This window comes from Pyrus communis, chromosome 15 (genome assembly GCF_041283825.1).
Source record: "Pyrus communis isolate YQ-2024b chromosome 15, ASM4128382v1, whole genome shotgun sequence".
NCBI lineage: Eukaryota > Viridiplantae > Streptophyta > Magnoliopsida > Rosales > Rosaceae > Pyrus > Pyrus communis.
The window spans coordinates 23,564,227-23,577,398 of record NC_142579.1 but is presented as its reverse complement, the minus strand read 5'-3'; the positions used below and the strand labels follow the sequence as shown (position 1 = coordinate 23,577,398).

The window sequence follows — 13,172 nt, the reverse complement described above, 5'->3', positions numbered from 1 at the left end:
ATATGTGCAGGTCTTTTGGTCGATCATATGTCTATTGCTATCTTCAACCCCTTGATTGATGCAAAAAAACTTATTGGTTTGTTGTTTCTAATACAGAAACTCATTTGTTTGTTTTTATGCAGAGAATTATTTGTTAAATTATTTATATAATGAATGATAGCTCTTCGTGACAAATAAAAACACATAAATACTTACTATTTTGACTTTTATCATGTAACAATTTGCGATTCTTCGCGACAAATGGTAAGTTCACGTGAATAATTATTATTTAACTCTTAACACCAACAATCCTTTTGTGACAAATAAATATACCGTCACTAATTTATCTCTTTTCTTATCGCTCTTTCCACACGACATCTCCTTCACACCCAACATCTCTTTTTTAAGAAAAAATAAAAAAAAACATCAATCCATGTTCCAAGAACATATTTGTGCAGCGAAATGTGATTGTTTGAGAAAGTATTTGACGAAATGTTGGTTGGTCATTGTGATGCTTTGGATGTATACGGAGAGAGCCGAGGTCTTGATGCCTTTGGGTGTTCATCTACACGCTGCATTCATCCATTTTTGCACTATTATACATGAATTTCGGCCTGGATGGGATCCGGGAGATGCATCGGCTAAAGCTGTTAAGTTGGGTGCCGGGACAAGTATGACCCTGCAACCTGGATCTTAAAAACTACATTAATTTAAGACACATCACAACTTGTACGGTGACGTAACATGGAAACCATACCTCAAGGAAATTTACTTCGTTTCTAATCACACTAAGGGATATTAATACAGCTCGTAGAAAACTAACGAAATACGTAACAAATATGACGGAAATACAGTAAGATACGATGGACTGTAATTGTGCCCCAGCTTGGGCTACATAAGTTGTATTTATAATTGGGTCTCATCCCGCCACCAACCCAGCAACCCTTCGTATTCATGACTCCGAGACTCTTCCCGCACAAACCCCATTCGATTCAATCAATCGTTTTCGAATTAAAAGGATGGCAACGGGAGGTGAGATTTGAGATTTTGGATTATGATAACAATATCCGATCATCTAACAAATTAGATATGCATTTAGTTAGTAACAAGAACAAATAATAGGAGCATGAACAAAAGCAGACAAAACACATACAGTGTGATTTCTGCAGAGAGGTTGCAACACTGAAAGACCAGCAGAGAAGGAGGAAAAGGAGAAATGGAGAGCAAGGTAGTAGCCAAAAAAGAAAAACAGAGTTATCAGATAGCAATTAGCACAAATATCTTCTTAGCTCTCCTAATTTAATAATTTAAAAGCATCGCTTGTACTCCCAACCAAAAGGTGGAGAACTGAACCACAACCGAACGGTGAACAAACTAGAAAAAACAGCCTCTCCAATTAGGAAAAAAATTCTGAAAACAACCCTACCCCTCGCCTGCCTCCCTGCCTCGCCGGCGACAAAAACACAATCAAGCTTTCGAGCGCCCCTACCCCTTGCTTGGCTCATCCTGCCCCTCCCTCTCTCCTCCCATCTGTCATCCCACCCCTCGTTTCCAAACCACACGACTCTTCCCTCCCTCTTCTTCTCTCTGCCATCCTCGCAGGCTGCAGGTCACCCATGCTCTCTGTCGGTGACTCGGCGCAGCCTCCTCACCCCATCCCCGTCCGCCAAGTTCTATTGAAAGCAACCAAACAAACCCCAGCCGGAGCCCAAACCCACAAAGCCCATTCTTTGAAGCAATGGCATGGACGTAAATAAAATAAAATTCGGCCGAAAACACTGTCCATTTGAACACTGCAATTGGAGATCCTACTTTAGACTAAAGTAATGCAAGATCCGTCCAATTGTTGGATTAGATTGCGTTCCAATATTTTTGTTATTGGGTCAGATTGGATATAAGGCAATCCGGTCTATATCCGATCCGTTTACACTTGTTAGTATCACAACTTGTTAATTGTTCTTATCTTACTGGAAATAAAATTGTTGGGCCAGAACCCCAATACCTGTGTAAGGGAAAGATTAAAAGGTTTTAACCCCTTACTTCCCGTTCAAACACTTACGTACACATTTTTTTGGGGCTATCCACTCTAGAGCTGGAAAAAAATCCCAAAAATTCTGAATCATGCCGAAAAAATTCCGATTTTGAATCGAAAAAATCCTGAACCGAAAATCCTGAAAATTTTGGTACCAATCCCAAACCAATCCCGAACCGTTTGGTACGGGAATCGGTCTCTAAGTTTCTTTTGTTCGGGAATCCCAAACCTATATATATATATATATCAACCAAGCAGTTCATTTGCCCAATAACTTCTTTTGGAAGATAGCTGATCTATATCCACCCAACTTTTCCTTTTTTAATTCTTTTTTTGTCTGTCATCTTCATTAACCATTCATTTCCTTATTTTATTTTTTGATAACATCATCATCTTCTCACTCCCACATAGTCACAGAGAGCCATCCTCTCTCTCCCTCCACCGACTCCCTCAAATGCAGAAGCAAGCCCAAGGCTTACAAATCCTTTCTTAACCTTCAAAAGTAGCCACACCCGCAACCCATACCCAACCCAATCGTTCTTCCAAGACATCAGATCCATCGCTGCAAAGCAGAGTAGCCCTCCGATGGTGATTTCATTCGGTAAGACATGGAAAAACTCACACATCGACGATGAGCGGTACCTGATTTTGTTCAATGCACTTCGCAAAGCCCTTTGACTCCCGAAGGCATCAAAGACAAGCCCAGGAATGAGATGGATGGAGATGGGGGTGGAAAGGTCGACGAATTTGGGACGAGGTGTGGCCGTGTGGGCTGGTGGGGAATGTGGGAGGTCTATGAATCCCGAACCATATTGAAATCTTGAAAAAATTTCGGGAATACCAAAATTTTCAGATCAGTTTTGGTTTCTAAAATCTTGTCCCGAAATTTGGAATTTGGGATCCCATTTTCGGTTTGGGATCCCATACCGAACCAGCCCTAATCAACTCCGTTGAGCCAAAAGTACACTATCGTCTCATGTGATACCAAAACTACATGGAGAGAGAAATTAATATATTGCCAATGTCTAGTTAAATACCTTCAGAAAAGGCAGCTTACTGAATGGGTTGATTTGGATCACTGAAAGATGATCTGGGTTTAAGAGTAGGCTGCTCTGTGGGCTAGATCGAAGCAAGGTTGTATTGTTTTTGTTACAAAGAGGATTATGATTAAGCAGAAATTCTCATATGTGCAAATGGGTTGTATATGATTTGCAACGATCTTATATATAAAGCCAACACAAAAGGTGAACAGTGATTTTGGTGTCACCAAACTTCAACAAAAATACCCCTAAGACAGAAAACTTCAAAGGCATCCCAAAATAATGCAGGGGCATTTTCGTTATTTTAACAATGTTTTTTTTAATAATTAATTTTTTGGTACAATTTTTTTTTTAATTAGTGCCTTATAATAGACTAGCAATAATATGATTCAATTTCTCTATTTTTAAACACGTTCAAAATATCTTAAGAGGAGTGTAATGCCAGTTATAAAAAAAGGTTTTTTGCCTGCGGATAATAATGTGATGAAATAAGTTGTCAAATGATTATTTAAAAAAAAAATGATATTACCTACACTAAGGGGGAGGGGGTGGGCTTAGCCTCACAATTGTCTTAGCCTCATAATGAGTTAGCAATAATGTAATTCAATCAGTTATTTATTAAATATTATTTTCTCTAATTTTAAACACGTTCAAAACATTTTAAGAGACGTATAATGCCGGTTATAATGTGATTAAAGTAATTGTCAAATGATTTTTTTTTTTTTAAACAAACGATATTATCAACACTAAGAAGAAGGCTAGCAATAATGTGATTCAATCATTTGTTTATTAAATATTATTTTCTATATTCTTAATGTAAATTCTATAGAGACCAATTTTATTATGTGAATTCAGCTGTTTTAATTGGTTTATGGGGGGTTTCTTCTAGCATGATCTAAAATTATTCATTTACTTTAAATATTTGACTTTCCTTTTGTCAATTTACGCATATAAATACATTTAAAACGTGTAAGTCGCACGTAGAACGCCGTGATTCAAAAAAATGTATTCTACACGCGCGTGCTAGTCCCTTACTATATTGGCAATATAATAATAGTATAATCACAACACAGAGTCTATATACTATAAATAAGTATACTCTTAATATAAAAAGGATATATCGTCTACTCTAGTCACATGCAAACTATGCGCACAACCTAGGTGCACGGTTGAGCAAACCTGTAGGATTAAGCAAGGTTCTAAAATACGTTAGGCGCTAGTTGGGCGGTAGGCTGGGGCCTAATGCCTGGGCGGCTAGGCGGATTTAAGTAAATCTATTATATTTCGTGAAAATAAATGTCTTTTTATACTTAAAATATATATAATTTCATCATAAACTGCAATAGAATGACATATATATTATGAAATACTAGGTTATAATGAAAACATAGGAAACAAGCATATAATGTATGTTCATTTAACTATTCAACAAGTCTCTTACAATTTATTGAAAAAAAAATAAAATACAAAATGAAAGTTATCTATTTTCTATCTAAGTGAGTTGCAACCTAAGCAGGTGCCTAGGCAGGTTTGGGCGGCTAGGCGGGTGCCTCAGCAGGTCTAGGCACCATTTCTTAATTTTCAAATGCTTAGTCATTAATCGGTGCAGTGGCCAATCACCTAGCACTGGATTTTAAAAATAGTGGGATTAAGCGGGACCCAAAAAATTGGGTTAAGGACACTCATCCTACACTTGGGGTCAAAGGACCCACCTATCACATGGTAGCATGGGCTTGATCTTTAGCTTTGATACCATGTAAAACTATCAGAGACACAGGCCAAATGGCCACTTCCAAAACATCATGAATAATCCGTCAGGTGTATGATTTTATTCAAAATGCCTCGATATTAGTTAGAGTGGAGTTAAGATATTTAAACTCTTCTTTTCATAGAGATACAGTCGATGTGAGATATTTCAACAAGATTTAGCATTCATTGTTTATATAAAAAAAAAAAAAAAAATTCTAAAGCGGTAAAATTTCCAGTTTGTCCTGAACACATTGATGTACACAGCAACAAATATCAAGAGACTAGTCAAAATTGATATATTCACATTCATTATGAAGACAGAAAGTTCTACATGTCGTGCATATTTCCTCTTTTTTTTTTTTTTTTTGGAAGGGCAGCGTCTAATGTTGGTTTAATGCTATCTACTCTGCAAAACGCAGCATATTCACATTCTGCATTTCCAATGCTCTCAACAATGCTGTACAAATTTCATTATACGAAGTTACCGTCACGCAGCTTGAAGAACTCCTTCCTTCTCGGCACTTTTCGGAGAAGACTTCATAACTTTAACCCTGAACGCCACCTGCATAATAATAATTGGATGCTAAGAATCCATTCCGACAAAAGGAACCACCGCGCAAAAATGTGGCACCATTTGCCAGATACGATAAATTCTGTGAGTTATGCAGAAAACTATACGGTAAGGATTGTTTACTACCTTCTGGGAACCAATCTCAATAGCATCGGAAGGATGTAAACGAGCAGGGGAATTTGGGGGTACTCGGTATCGCTTCTCCTCAATACTGCACAAGTAGAAGGTATTATAGGGGGAATGCAGGGAAAAGTTTTAACAAATTGAGTTGCATGCAGAAAAGGCGAAAACCACTTTGTTTCAGCTCTTTCGGTAAAAAAAAAAAAACACCCTTTCTACTTACTCAGCAATCCAGGTGCCATGTTCACTTTGCAAATCAGTCACGTAGAAGGCACCATCCTTGTAGCTGATACGAGCGTGCATGTCCGAGACCTGAATTAAGAAATACCTCATCACTCAATCTAGAACACACCAAAAAAAAGGAAGAAATAGGTTTGTTTCTGGAGATAAATGTAAAGTGAACAGAACCGGCCAAATCACCTGGGGCGAGCGTATTGTTAATGATGTTCCAGAAGCAGCCCCATGTGGTACGCTCCTACAATTAGGAGAAAACATCATTAGAATTTTCTTATTTAGAACATCTTACTGAAAACACTTGTGCCTTCCAAAATATAAGGCAATATGGGGCTGATGGTTCTGTTCTGTACAACAATATAATGTGTGTCTTGTAGGGGAGGACGGGAATGATGGGTATGTAGGCATACCCGATTATGCAGGATGTTTTCTCATCTCTATTCAAACAAATAAGTTGCGAAGCATCGTTGTCTTGCCCACAAGGTATAAGATACCACCTACGAGAACAAATTGAACATCAACACAACTACCTTGGATTACTAAATTTACTGAAAATATACAGAAACTGGGATAAAACTTACTCTCCGTCAATAGCACGCTCCAGTGCATCATCGTCTTCAAACCATGTTCGTAACTGGTCACTTGCCTTCATAAAATTTGTCCGCATATTAGCAGTTAAGTAACAACAAAATCCAAAAGGCGACCCGAAGATGAAGGAAAGAAATAACAACTTCTATACAATGCTGATGCATAACAGTTTGAACAACGTACTTTATCTGAGAGCCTGCAACTGGGTGACCTTCCTTCAAGTTTTGAGCTGCAAAGAAACATCGTCAGTTTCTCTGTAGAGTATCCGTTTAAAACACATGAAGGTCTATGATCCAAGCGCCAACAGATTAAATTGTAATAAGATTTTTATAACTAAAATAAAAAAGATTAAGCAAAAGACACAGAAAGTTACAGTTGATCAAAATTTTACCTGTTACCACCTAAGACCCAGCTCAGCATCAAAGGCATTGCCTTATCAATAAAAACTCTCCCACCAACTCTTCCCGGATGTGGTATCCGAAACTTCGTCAAAAACTACAAGGGTATTAAGCCAACATGAGTACATATGCGTCTTCGTTCTATCATCTATTCATTTAACTGATTTTCAGTATGTCCTTAATAAAAGGTCTTACCGACAAAGGACCAAGTCCCACTCCCAGATAAGCCTTGTAAGTGGAAGCCATTAGTGCAGCCATTCTGGCCATTCCATGAATAATGGCAACCCGCAGTCTTCTAGAATTCTCATAGCTGAAGATAAAGTAAAAAAACTCACCAAAGTCTATACAACAACTGCTGTGGCATATAACTTAAATCTACGATTTTCATATTAAGAACACTAAGATTCAGATGTATCAGGAAGCGTCATCAGCTTATCTCAATTAACTTTCATCAATATAATAGCGTGGGGTTACCTTCTCAAAGAAGAATTAATGTCAATAGGAGTTCCCGATTCGCTGCTTTTCTGCCATGCTTTATCAAGCTCCTTGGCAAGTTGATAACCATCCTGTGATGATGAAGTAATAGGGTCAGAAAGAATGCTCAACAACATGATCTGGGTGATGGATAATGCCCGGTGTTGAACCAAATCAGTGCAATGCATACCTCAATGGCCATGCATCCCCCTTGACCCATATTTGGCTGCATAGCATGAACAGAATCGCCAAGCAAGGTCACACGACCCTTTCCCCAGGTTAGGATGGGTGTCCTATCATATATGTCTCGTCGTAGAATTGCATCTTCCTCTGTGGTAAGTAACAAATCTATCACATTATCACACCAGCCCTCAAATATTTTGAGCAGCCTTTCCTTTTTACCTGCCAAAAAATGGACAAGAACAAATGAATCGTATGTTTCTACTATCATAAAGAGTGAAAGCACACACATATATCACCATCTGACGTTTTCAACTACATAAGAAAGGCTGAGAATCTCAATCTATACCATTGGGGCTATCAACACCACCAGGTGCTTCCTTGTGAAATGCATACCACTGCATCTTTCCTGCACCGACATCTGAAGAAACAAAGTATTGCTTGTGCCCCAAGAATACGCGGTACCTTCAGAAGATAAGTTTAAATTTAAGTCTTCACGTATAATATAACCAGACATCCAAGAAGATAATGAAACGGTACAAATGCCGGTAAACCCGTAAACTAGCCATACTTAAAAAATAAAAGGTCAGACATACCCCACAGAATTTATGTCAGCAGGCACAAAATCTGCAATACCAGTATAACAAGTGTAACCAGAGTAAACAGCTTCCGTTAATCCAAACAAGTTCTTCCTCACCTACTCACGAGAAAGAGTAATTTGATTTCAACTTAATATTTTTATAATGAATATACTATGCAGATTATGGTATATCAGTAGACAATATTTCATATGTGTGCCCAGAATTTTGAGCCTCGGAATTTCGCAATACCTTTGACCATATACCATCGGCTCCAATCAGAACATCGCCTTCAAAACGCTCGCCATTCTCAAGTATCACATTAACCTATTAAATTGACAAAGGTATAAGAAGTCTTATCAAATGCCAAACCAGATGAATTCTACGCAGTTCAAATACATTGAAATAGCATTGCGAAGATGCACATTATACAAAGAAACAAACAAAAAGTACGAAACACTTTCTCAATTTTCTTTTTCTTTTCACATTTCTAAGCTACAAACAACGGTACAAACAAGATTTAACAAATTAACAGGTAGTATGAGATCATTACCTTATCTCCAACATCCTCAAAGTTAACAACATTACTACCATTTATAATAATGTTGTCCCCGACAGCACGAGCAAGTATTTGTTGCAATGTCATTCGGCTTATAACTCTTGTAACTGGAAGCCCCCGTTCCACTGCAGGAGTGAATGTGTCAAACTTGACATACCTGATAATCAACAAATCATCAATACATTTGAATGGCTGCATACAAATCACAATCGCTCCGCGTACACATCTTATACAAATCATCAATACGGATTCATGTAAATTGTGTTGAAAATTGAAATGAACAATTTCTACTTTTATGATAAAAGATTTTATTTTACACAATTTCTTCATCCATTATTCTTCTTGGTTTTCATCAATTAAACAAGAAAATAAAATTCTTTTGACTTCTTCTCATTATCTCATAAAGTAGTATGTAGATTCCCAAAATTATTTTAGCCTAAAAACAATCAAAAGGAAACAAATTTGGCAATCAATATAAACTTGATCACTTAAAACCTCAGAAAAACCAACAACAAAAACTCTTATAAGCTACCAGTCTAAAACAACCACTATCCGTTATCGAGTCCAGTCGAATCATAGACACCAAACGCGACCTGGATCAATCAAAACAACTTACCAAGTACCAGAAACCCCATCAACGAGTCCATTGATCCTATCCCCAGTAACACAACCAACCGTCATAACCTCCTCAGCAACATCCACATCAATGGCTTCCAACGCCGCCAACGCATTACTCTGTATCTGAATAGGACCTCTGTACTGCCCCTCTCCTCTCACAGCACTCAAATCCTTCTCAAACACCACCACATCGAATCCCTTCTTTTTCGCCGCCAGAGCAAAAACCAGCCCTCCGATTCCACCGCCGGCAACCAGAATTCTCAGGTTCTTCTTCTGCTGGGTCGGTGCGGGCGCACTAGTGGAGGCCTCTGCGGGTGGCGCCGCCGTAGCAGCTCTCACCTCAGTCAAACACTTGTTATTCCCAGTTCTTGCTCTGCTTCTCAAACGGCAGTTGAAGTGAAAATATGCGGAAAATACAAGTGGGAAGTCTTTGTTGGCGGGACACGGTAGGTGGGATCTTGAGAAAACTACCGCCGCTGGGTTCATGGAGTTGCAGAAAACAGCGGAAGCCATAGGTTTCTGCTCTGAGAAGCAAAGAAGAAAGAACCAAAAAAATAAGAAAAAGAGATGGAACACAAAAAAAAAAGAAAGCTTCGGGCTTTCTTGCTCTGTGTGGAAAGATAACGACTCTGAGTCTGAGGACTTGAGGAGGGAGAAAAAATGGAGGGAGAGAGAGAGAGGGAGGGAGATAAAATAATATAGGTGACTGGGAGCCACGACCTTTGAAGGCTTGAATTGTCCACCAATCATGGAGATTCCCAAGCCATGTGGCAGTTTCTGGGCGAGACAAACACCATTTTCTTCTCAAGAGAGAAAAATTAAATTTTTTTTAAAGGGGTGTGATATCTACATTCTTCGTTATACTTTTCAGACATCTTTTTAATTTTCGACCTTTGAATCGGATGAAATGAATAAGATCAACAGACAAAAATTATCAAAAAATGTGTGAGAAGTAAAATGAAATGTGTGGATAGCATACCCCTTTTTTAAAGTGGTGGTGGGTTGATATACTATTTTCATTATTTGCGAAAAATAGTAATATTGGGGTTGGATTTCAACTTCCTAATTTTTTTTCTTCTGTACTTTGTCTTGACTCTTGATTGTAAACTGAAACCGGAGAAGAAAGTGATCGTTGGGGTTTAAATATCTTACAAGTATGAAGTGTGAGCTTTACCAACTTATCTTCAATATTATCTTTCTGAATTATATATTTTATGGCAAACGTTACAATGATTTCTTTTTCAGTTTAACACATCAAAGTAGAAATTCATCTGATTAATAGTTTAATTTGTCCGCCTACAATATAATCGTAGGAGATTATAATCACACAATCTTTTTTTCCTTGTACATTATGTTCATGTTTTACTATAAGATTGAATAAATCAATTAATAGAAGTGTGTGTAGAAATTAAAAAAAAAATACGTGTAGTTATTTTTCTCGATGGTCATTCTATCAAGTCCTTTTCTCCTCCTCTCCTCTCTGCCGATTCTTTCCCTTCTTGCTTCTCTAAATTTATACAGCAACACTCCATAAGTTTTCTCCCTACATTTATCTTTATTTAATTGTTGTACAATTTTTGGAAGTGGTTGGTGTAATTGAAATTTTTTTTCTTTGCGTATATATAACCCGATTTTAGAGTAACTTAAATAATGTGAAGCATGAGGTATAGGATTTATTCCACCGTAAGGAAGCTAGAAATTTCATGTGCCAAACCATTGACATGGAACATGCATCTATTGCCTTTTCGTGAATTTAGAGACCAAATTTGTGAGGGAAAACATATGAAATGAAACATTATGGTGGTGAAAAACATGTAAAATAATATATAAGCGGCGGTGTGGTCCTAAGAACAGAACACTTTCATACCTCAGGTTTGGGGTCTATTTCAATTCCTTACAACATCTTCAAAACATTTCAATTTCATACCTTAAGTACTATTTTATTTCAAAATAATACATCCGTTACATTTTCCATCCATTGATCCGTTAAGTGCTAAAGTGGCTGCCACATTTGTGGCAAAAAGAATAATTTTTTTATTTTTTTTAAAACCTGGAAAAAAAAAAAAAAACTTGAAAACGCAAAAACCCACCCCACCCCTCTTCTCCCTCCCAAGCCTCCCAACCACCTCCCTCTCCTCCACTCTCTTCACCTCCCCTCCCATCCCACCCCCCTTTAGCAAACCTAACTCCATTCAAACCACCACCAACCAAGCACCGAAAAAATTTAAAATTTGAATACATACCTCGTTGCCTGAGCCGACCGACGAACCGACGAGTCCACTCGGCGATGCGTTGGGGGAGCATTGGGTCCGGGTTTTTTGGGGGAGAGAAGGGGAAAGGTTCGGATCTGGGTATGTTTGGGGGGGGGGGGAGTTTTCTGGATTTGGTTGCAGGGTTTTTTTGGGGTGGGGGGGGGGGGTGCGGGGATCATTGCTTCTCATTCTTTTTTTTTTTTTTTTTTTAAATCAAGTTTTTTTTTTTTCTCCAGGTTTCAAAAAATAAAAATAAAAAACTATTCTTTTTGCCATGTGGCACACATTTGGTAGCCACGTGATACAAATGTGGTAGCCACATTAGCATTTAACGGATCAATGGATGGAAAATGTAACGGATGTATTATTTTGAAATAAAATAGTACTTAAGGTATGAAATTGAAATGTTTTGAAGATATTGTAAGGAATTGAAATAGACCTCAAACCTGAGGTGGTAAAGTGTAATTTACCTTTAATTAAATAATAGTCTGAGTAGTAGCCTAGTAGGGACAAACGAAATGGGTATTGACTGTTGTGCAGAAATTTTTTAAAATGTACCAAAATACGGTCAGATATAATAAATAGTTTAATTTTTTTAAATATTTAATTATTTGTATTATAATATTTAATGCACCATGGTTTTAGTTTACTGAATAATATCTCCTATGACATTCATGTGTGTTGTGTTGTTGTGATTGGTTTGATGTTGCTTTAACTGTCCCATTAAACGACAATGTCATTTGTTGTTGTGGGGGCCCAGTTATTAGCTGGCTTAGCTTACACGTACGTGGCACTAACAAAGAACCTCTTTGTTCCCACGAACCAAGTGTCAGAGTCCCTGAGCTAACACGAGTCTAATGGTTTTCATCACTTCCTATAGGGCGACTTTTTTCTTTGAGGAAAAAGGGAAAAATGTTATTTAAAATGGATTACGCATCAAGTGTATTAGACTTTTTATTGGTTAATTTATGAAGTGCATTTTGGTATCACAAAACAAAATTAAATTCAAACCCAAGCCATTATTGGTCACTTCCTGGCCAAAAATACATAATTGTTGTAGACATAATTTACTGAACAATTATGGAGACCAGAGAGAGGGGGGTGCAGCACACAGAGAGAAAAGAGATGTGTAATTGTGAGGTGTATTCTATTTCATCCCATTGTGCCTATGTTTATAGTAGTTGGAAAGGTTAAATCTTTACCTCAATAAAATTACAACTCTAATATGATATTAACTACTAAAGGGAATATTCAAAGATATCCTAGATACACTAGGATTTACACAATCACATTCCTAATCTAATAGGACTGCAACACTCCCTATTGAATGTGTAAATACTCAAACAAATGGCGTATTAGGTCTTCAGAGATGAAATAAGTATAGTTGATGAAGTGGTTGTCACAATGAGTGAATGTGAGTCTCAAATCGACGGAAGAATGCATAAAAGGTAAAACTCACAAAACCTCACTATAGTAAAACCCAAGGTGAGAGAAAAATCCATAGACTAAGGAGAAAAGTGAGAAGTTGCATTAAATCAAAATTATACGTTTTTTGGACTCAAGTAGAAAATGAAGGGTATGGTCAGCCCAAGACGGGTGTCTCGTCAAAACCTAGTTAGGTAGCAAAAACCCAGTGGGAAAAATGCTCCTAATCGTAAGGAAAAAGAGTACACTAAGATCAAGTAAGTATATGTCTTGATACCCCTTGTGTTTGATAGAACTTCCAAATGAGAACTACAAGCATTGCATATGATAGTTAGGTATACCAATTCCTCGAACAAGCTTTTGGAAGGTTGATTT

At 37.6% G+C, this 13,172-nt stretch overlaps 1 protein-coding gene across 2 annotated transcripts; it reads right to left on the bottom strand.

Moving 5' to 3' along the window:
• Positions 1–5,082: 5,082 nt before the first annotated feature.
• On the bottom strand, positions 5,083–11,511 carry LOC137740393 (zeaxanthin epoxidase, chloroplastic). 2 transcript variants are annotated; one of them, XM_088685819.1, is made up of 16 exons: positions 9,119–11,511; positions 8,497–8,659; positions 8,196–8,270; positions 7,962–8,062; positions 7,715–7,830; positions 7,376–7,587; positions 7,186–7,277; positions 6,907–7,063; positions 6,705–6,808; positions 6,497–6,542; positions 6,307–6,371; positions 6,136–6,222; positions 5,912–5,966; positions 5,715–5,803; positions 5,498–5,582; positions 5,083–5,362 (listed from the first exon to the last, which is right to left on the bottom strand). In XM_088685819.1, exons 1-16 carry the CDS (start codon positions 9,868–9,870, stop codon positions 5,288–5,290), a joined length of 2,274 nt encoding a protein of 757 aa, XP_088541945.1. In that variant the 5' UTR covers positions 9,871–11,511; the 3' UTR covers positions 5,083–5,287. The 2 variants fall into 2 exon arrangements, with proteins under 2 accessions (XP_088541945.1, XP_068336374.2); XM_068480273.2 differs by having other exon boundaries at positions 6,907–7,021.
• Between the last annotated feature and the right edge of the window lie 1,661 nt (positions 11,512–13,172).

Coding starts and splice junctions, on each gene's coding strand:
- LOC137740393 (XM_088685819.1), bottom strand. CDS start 9,870: ATGATTGGTGGACAATTCAAGCCTTCAAAGGTCGTGGCTCCCAGTCAC. Junction 7,588..7,714: donor TGGTGTTGATAGCCCCAATG/GTATAGATTGAG, acceptor ATTTTTTGGCAG/GTAAAAAGGAAAGGCTGCTC. Junction 5,804..5,911: donor TAACAATACGCTCGCCCCAG/GTGATTTGGCCG, acceptor TTCTTAATTCAG/GTCTCGGACATGCACGCTCG.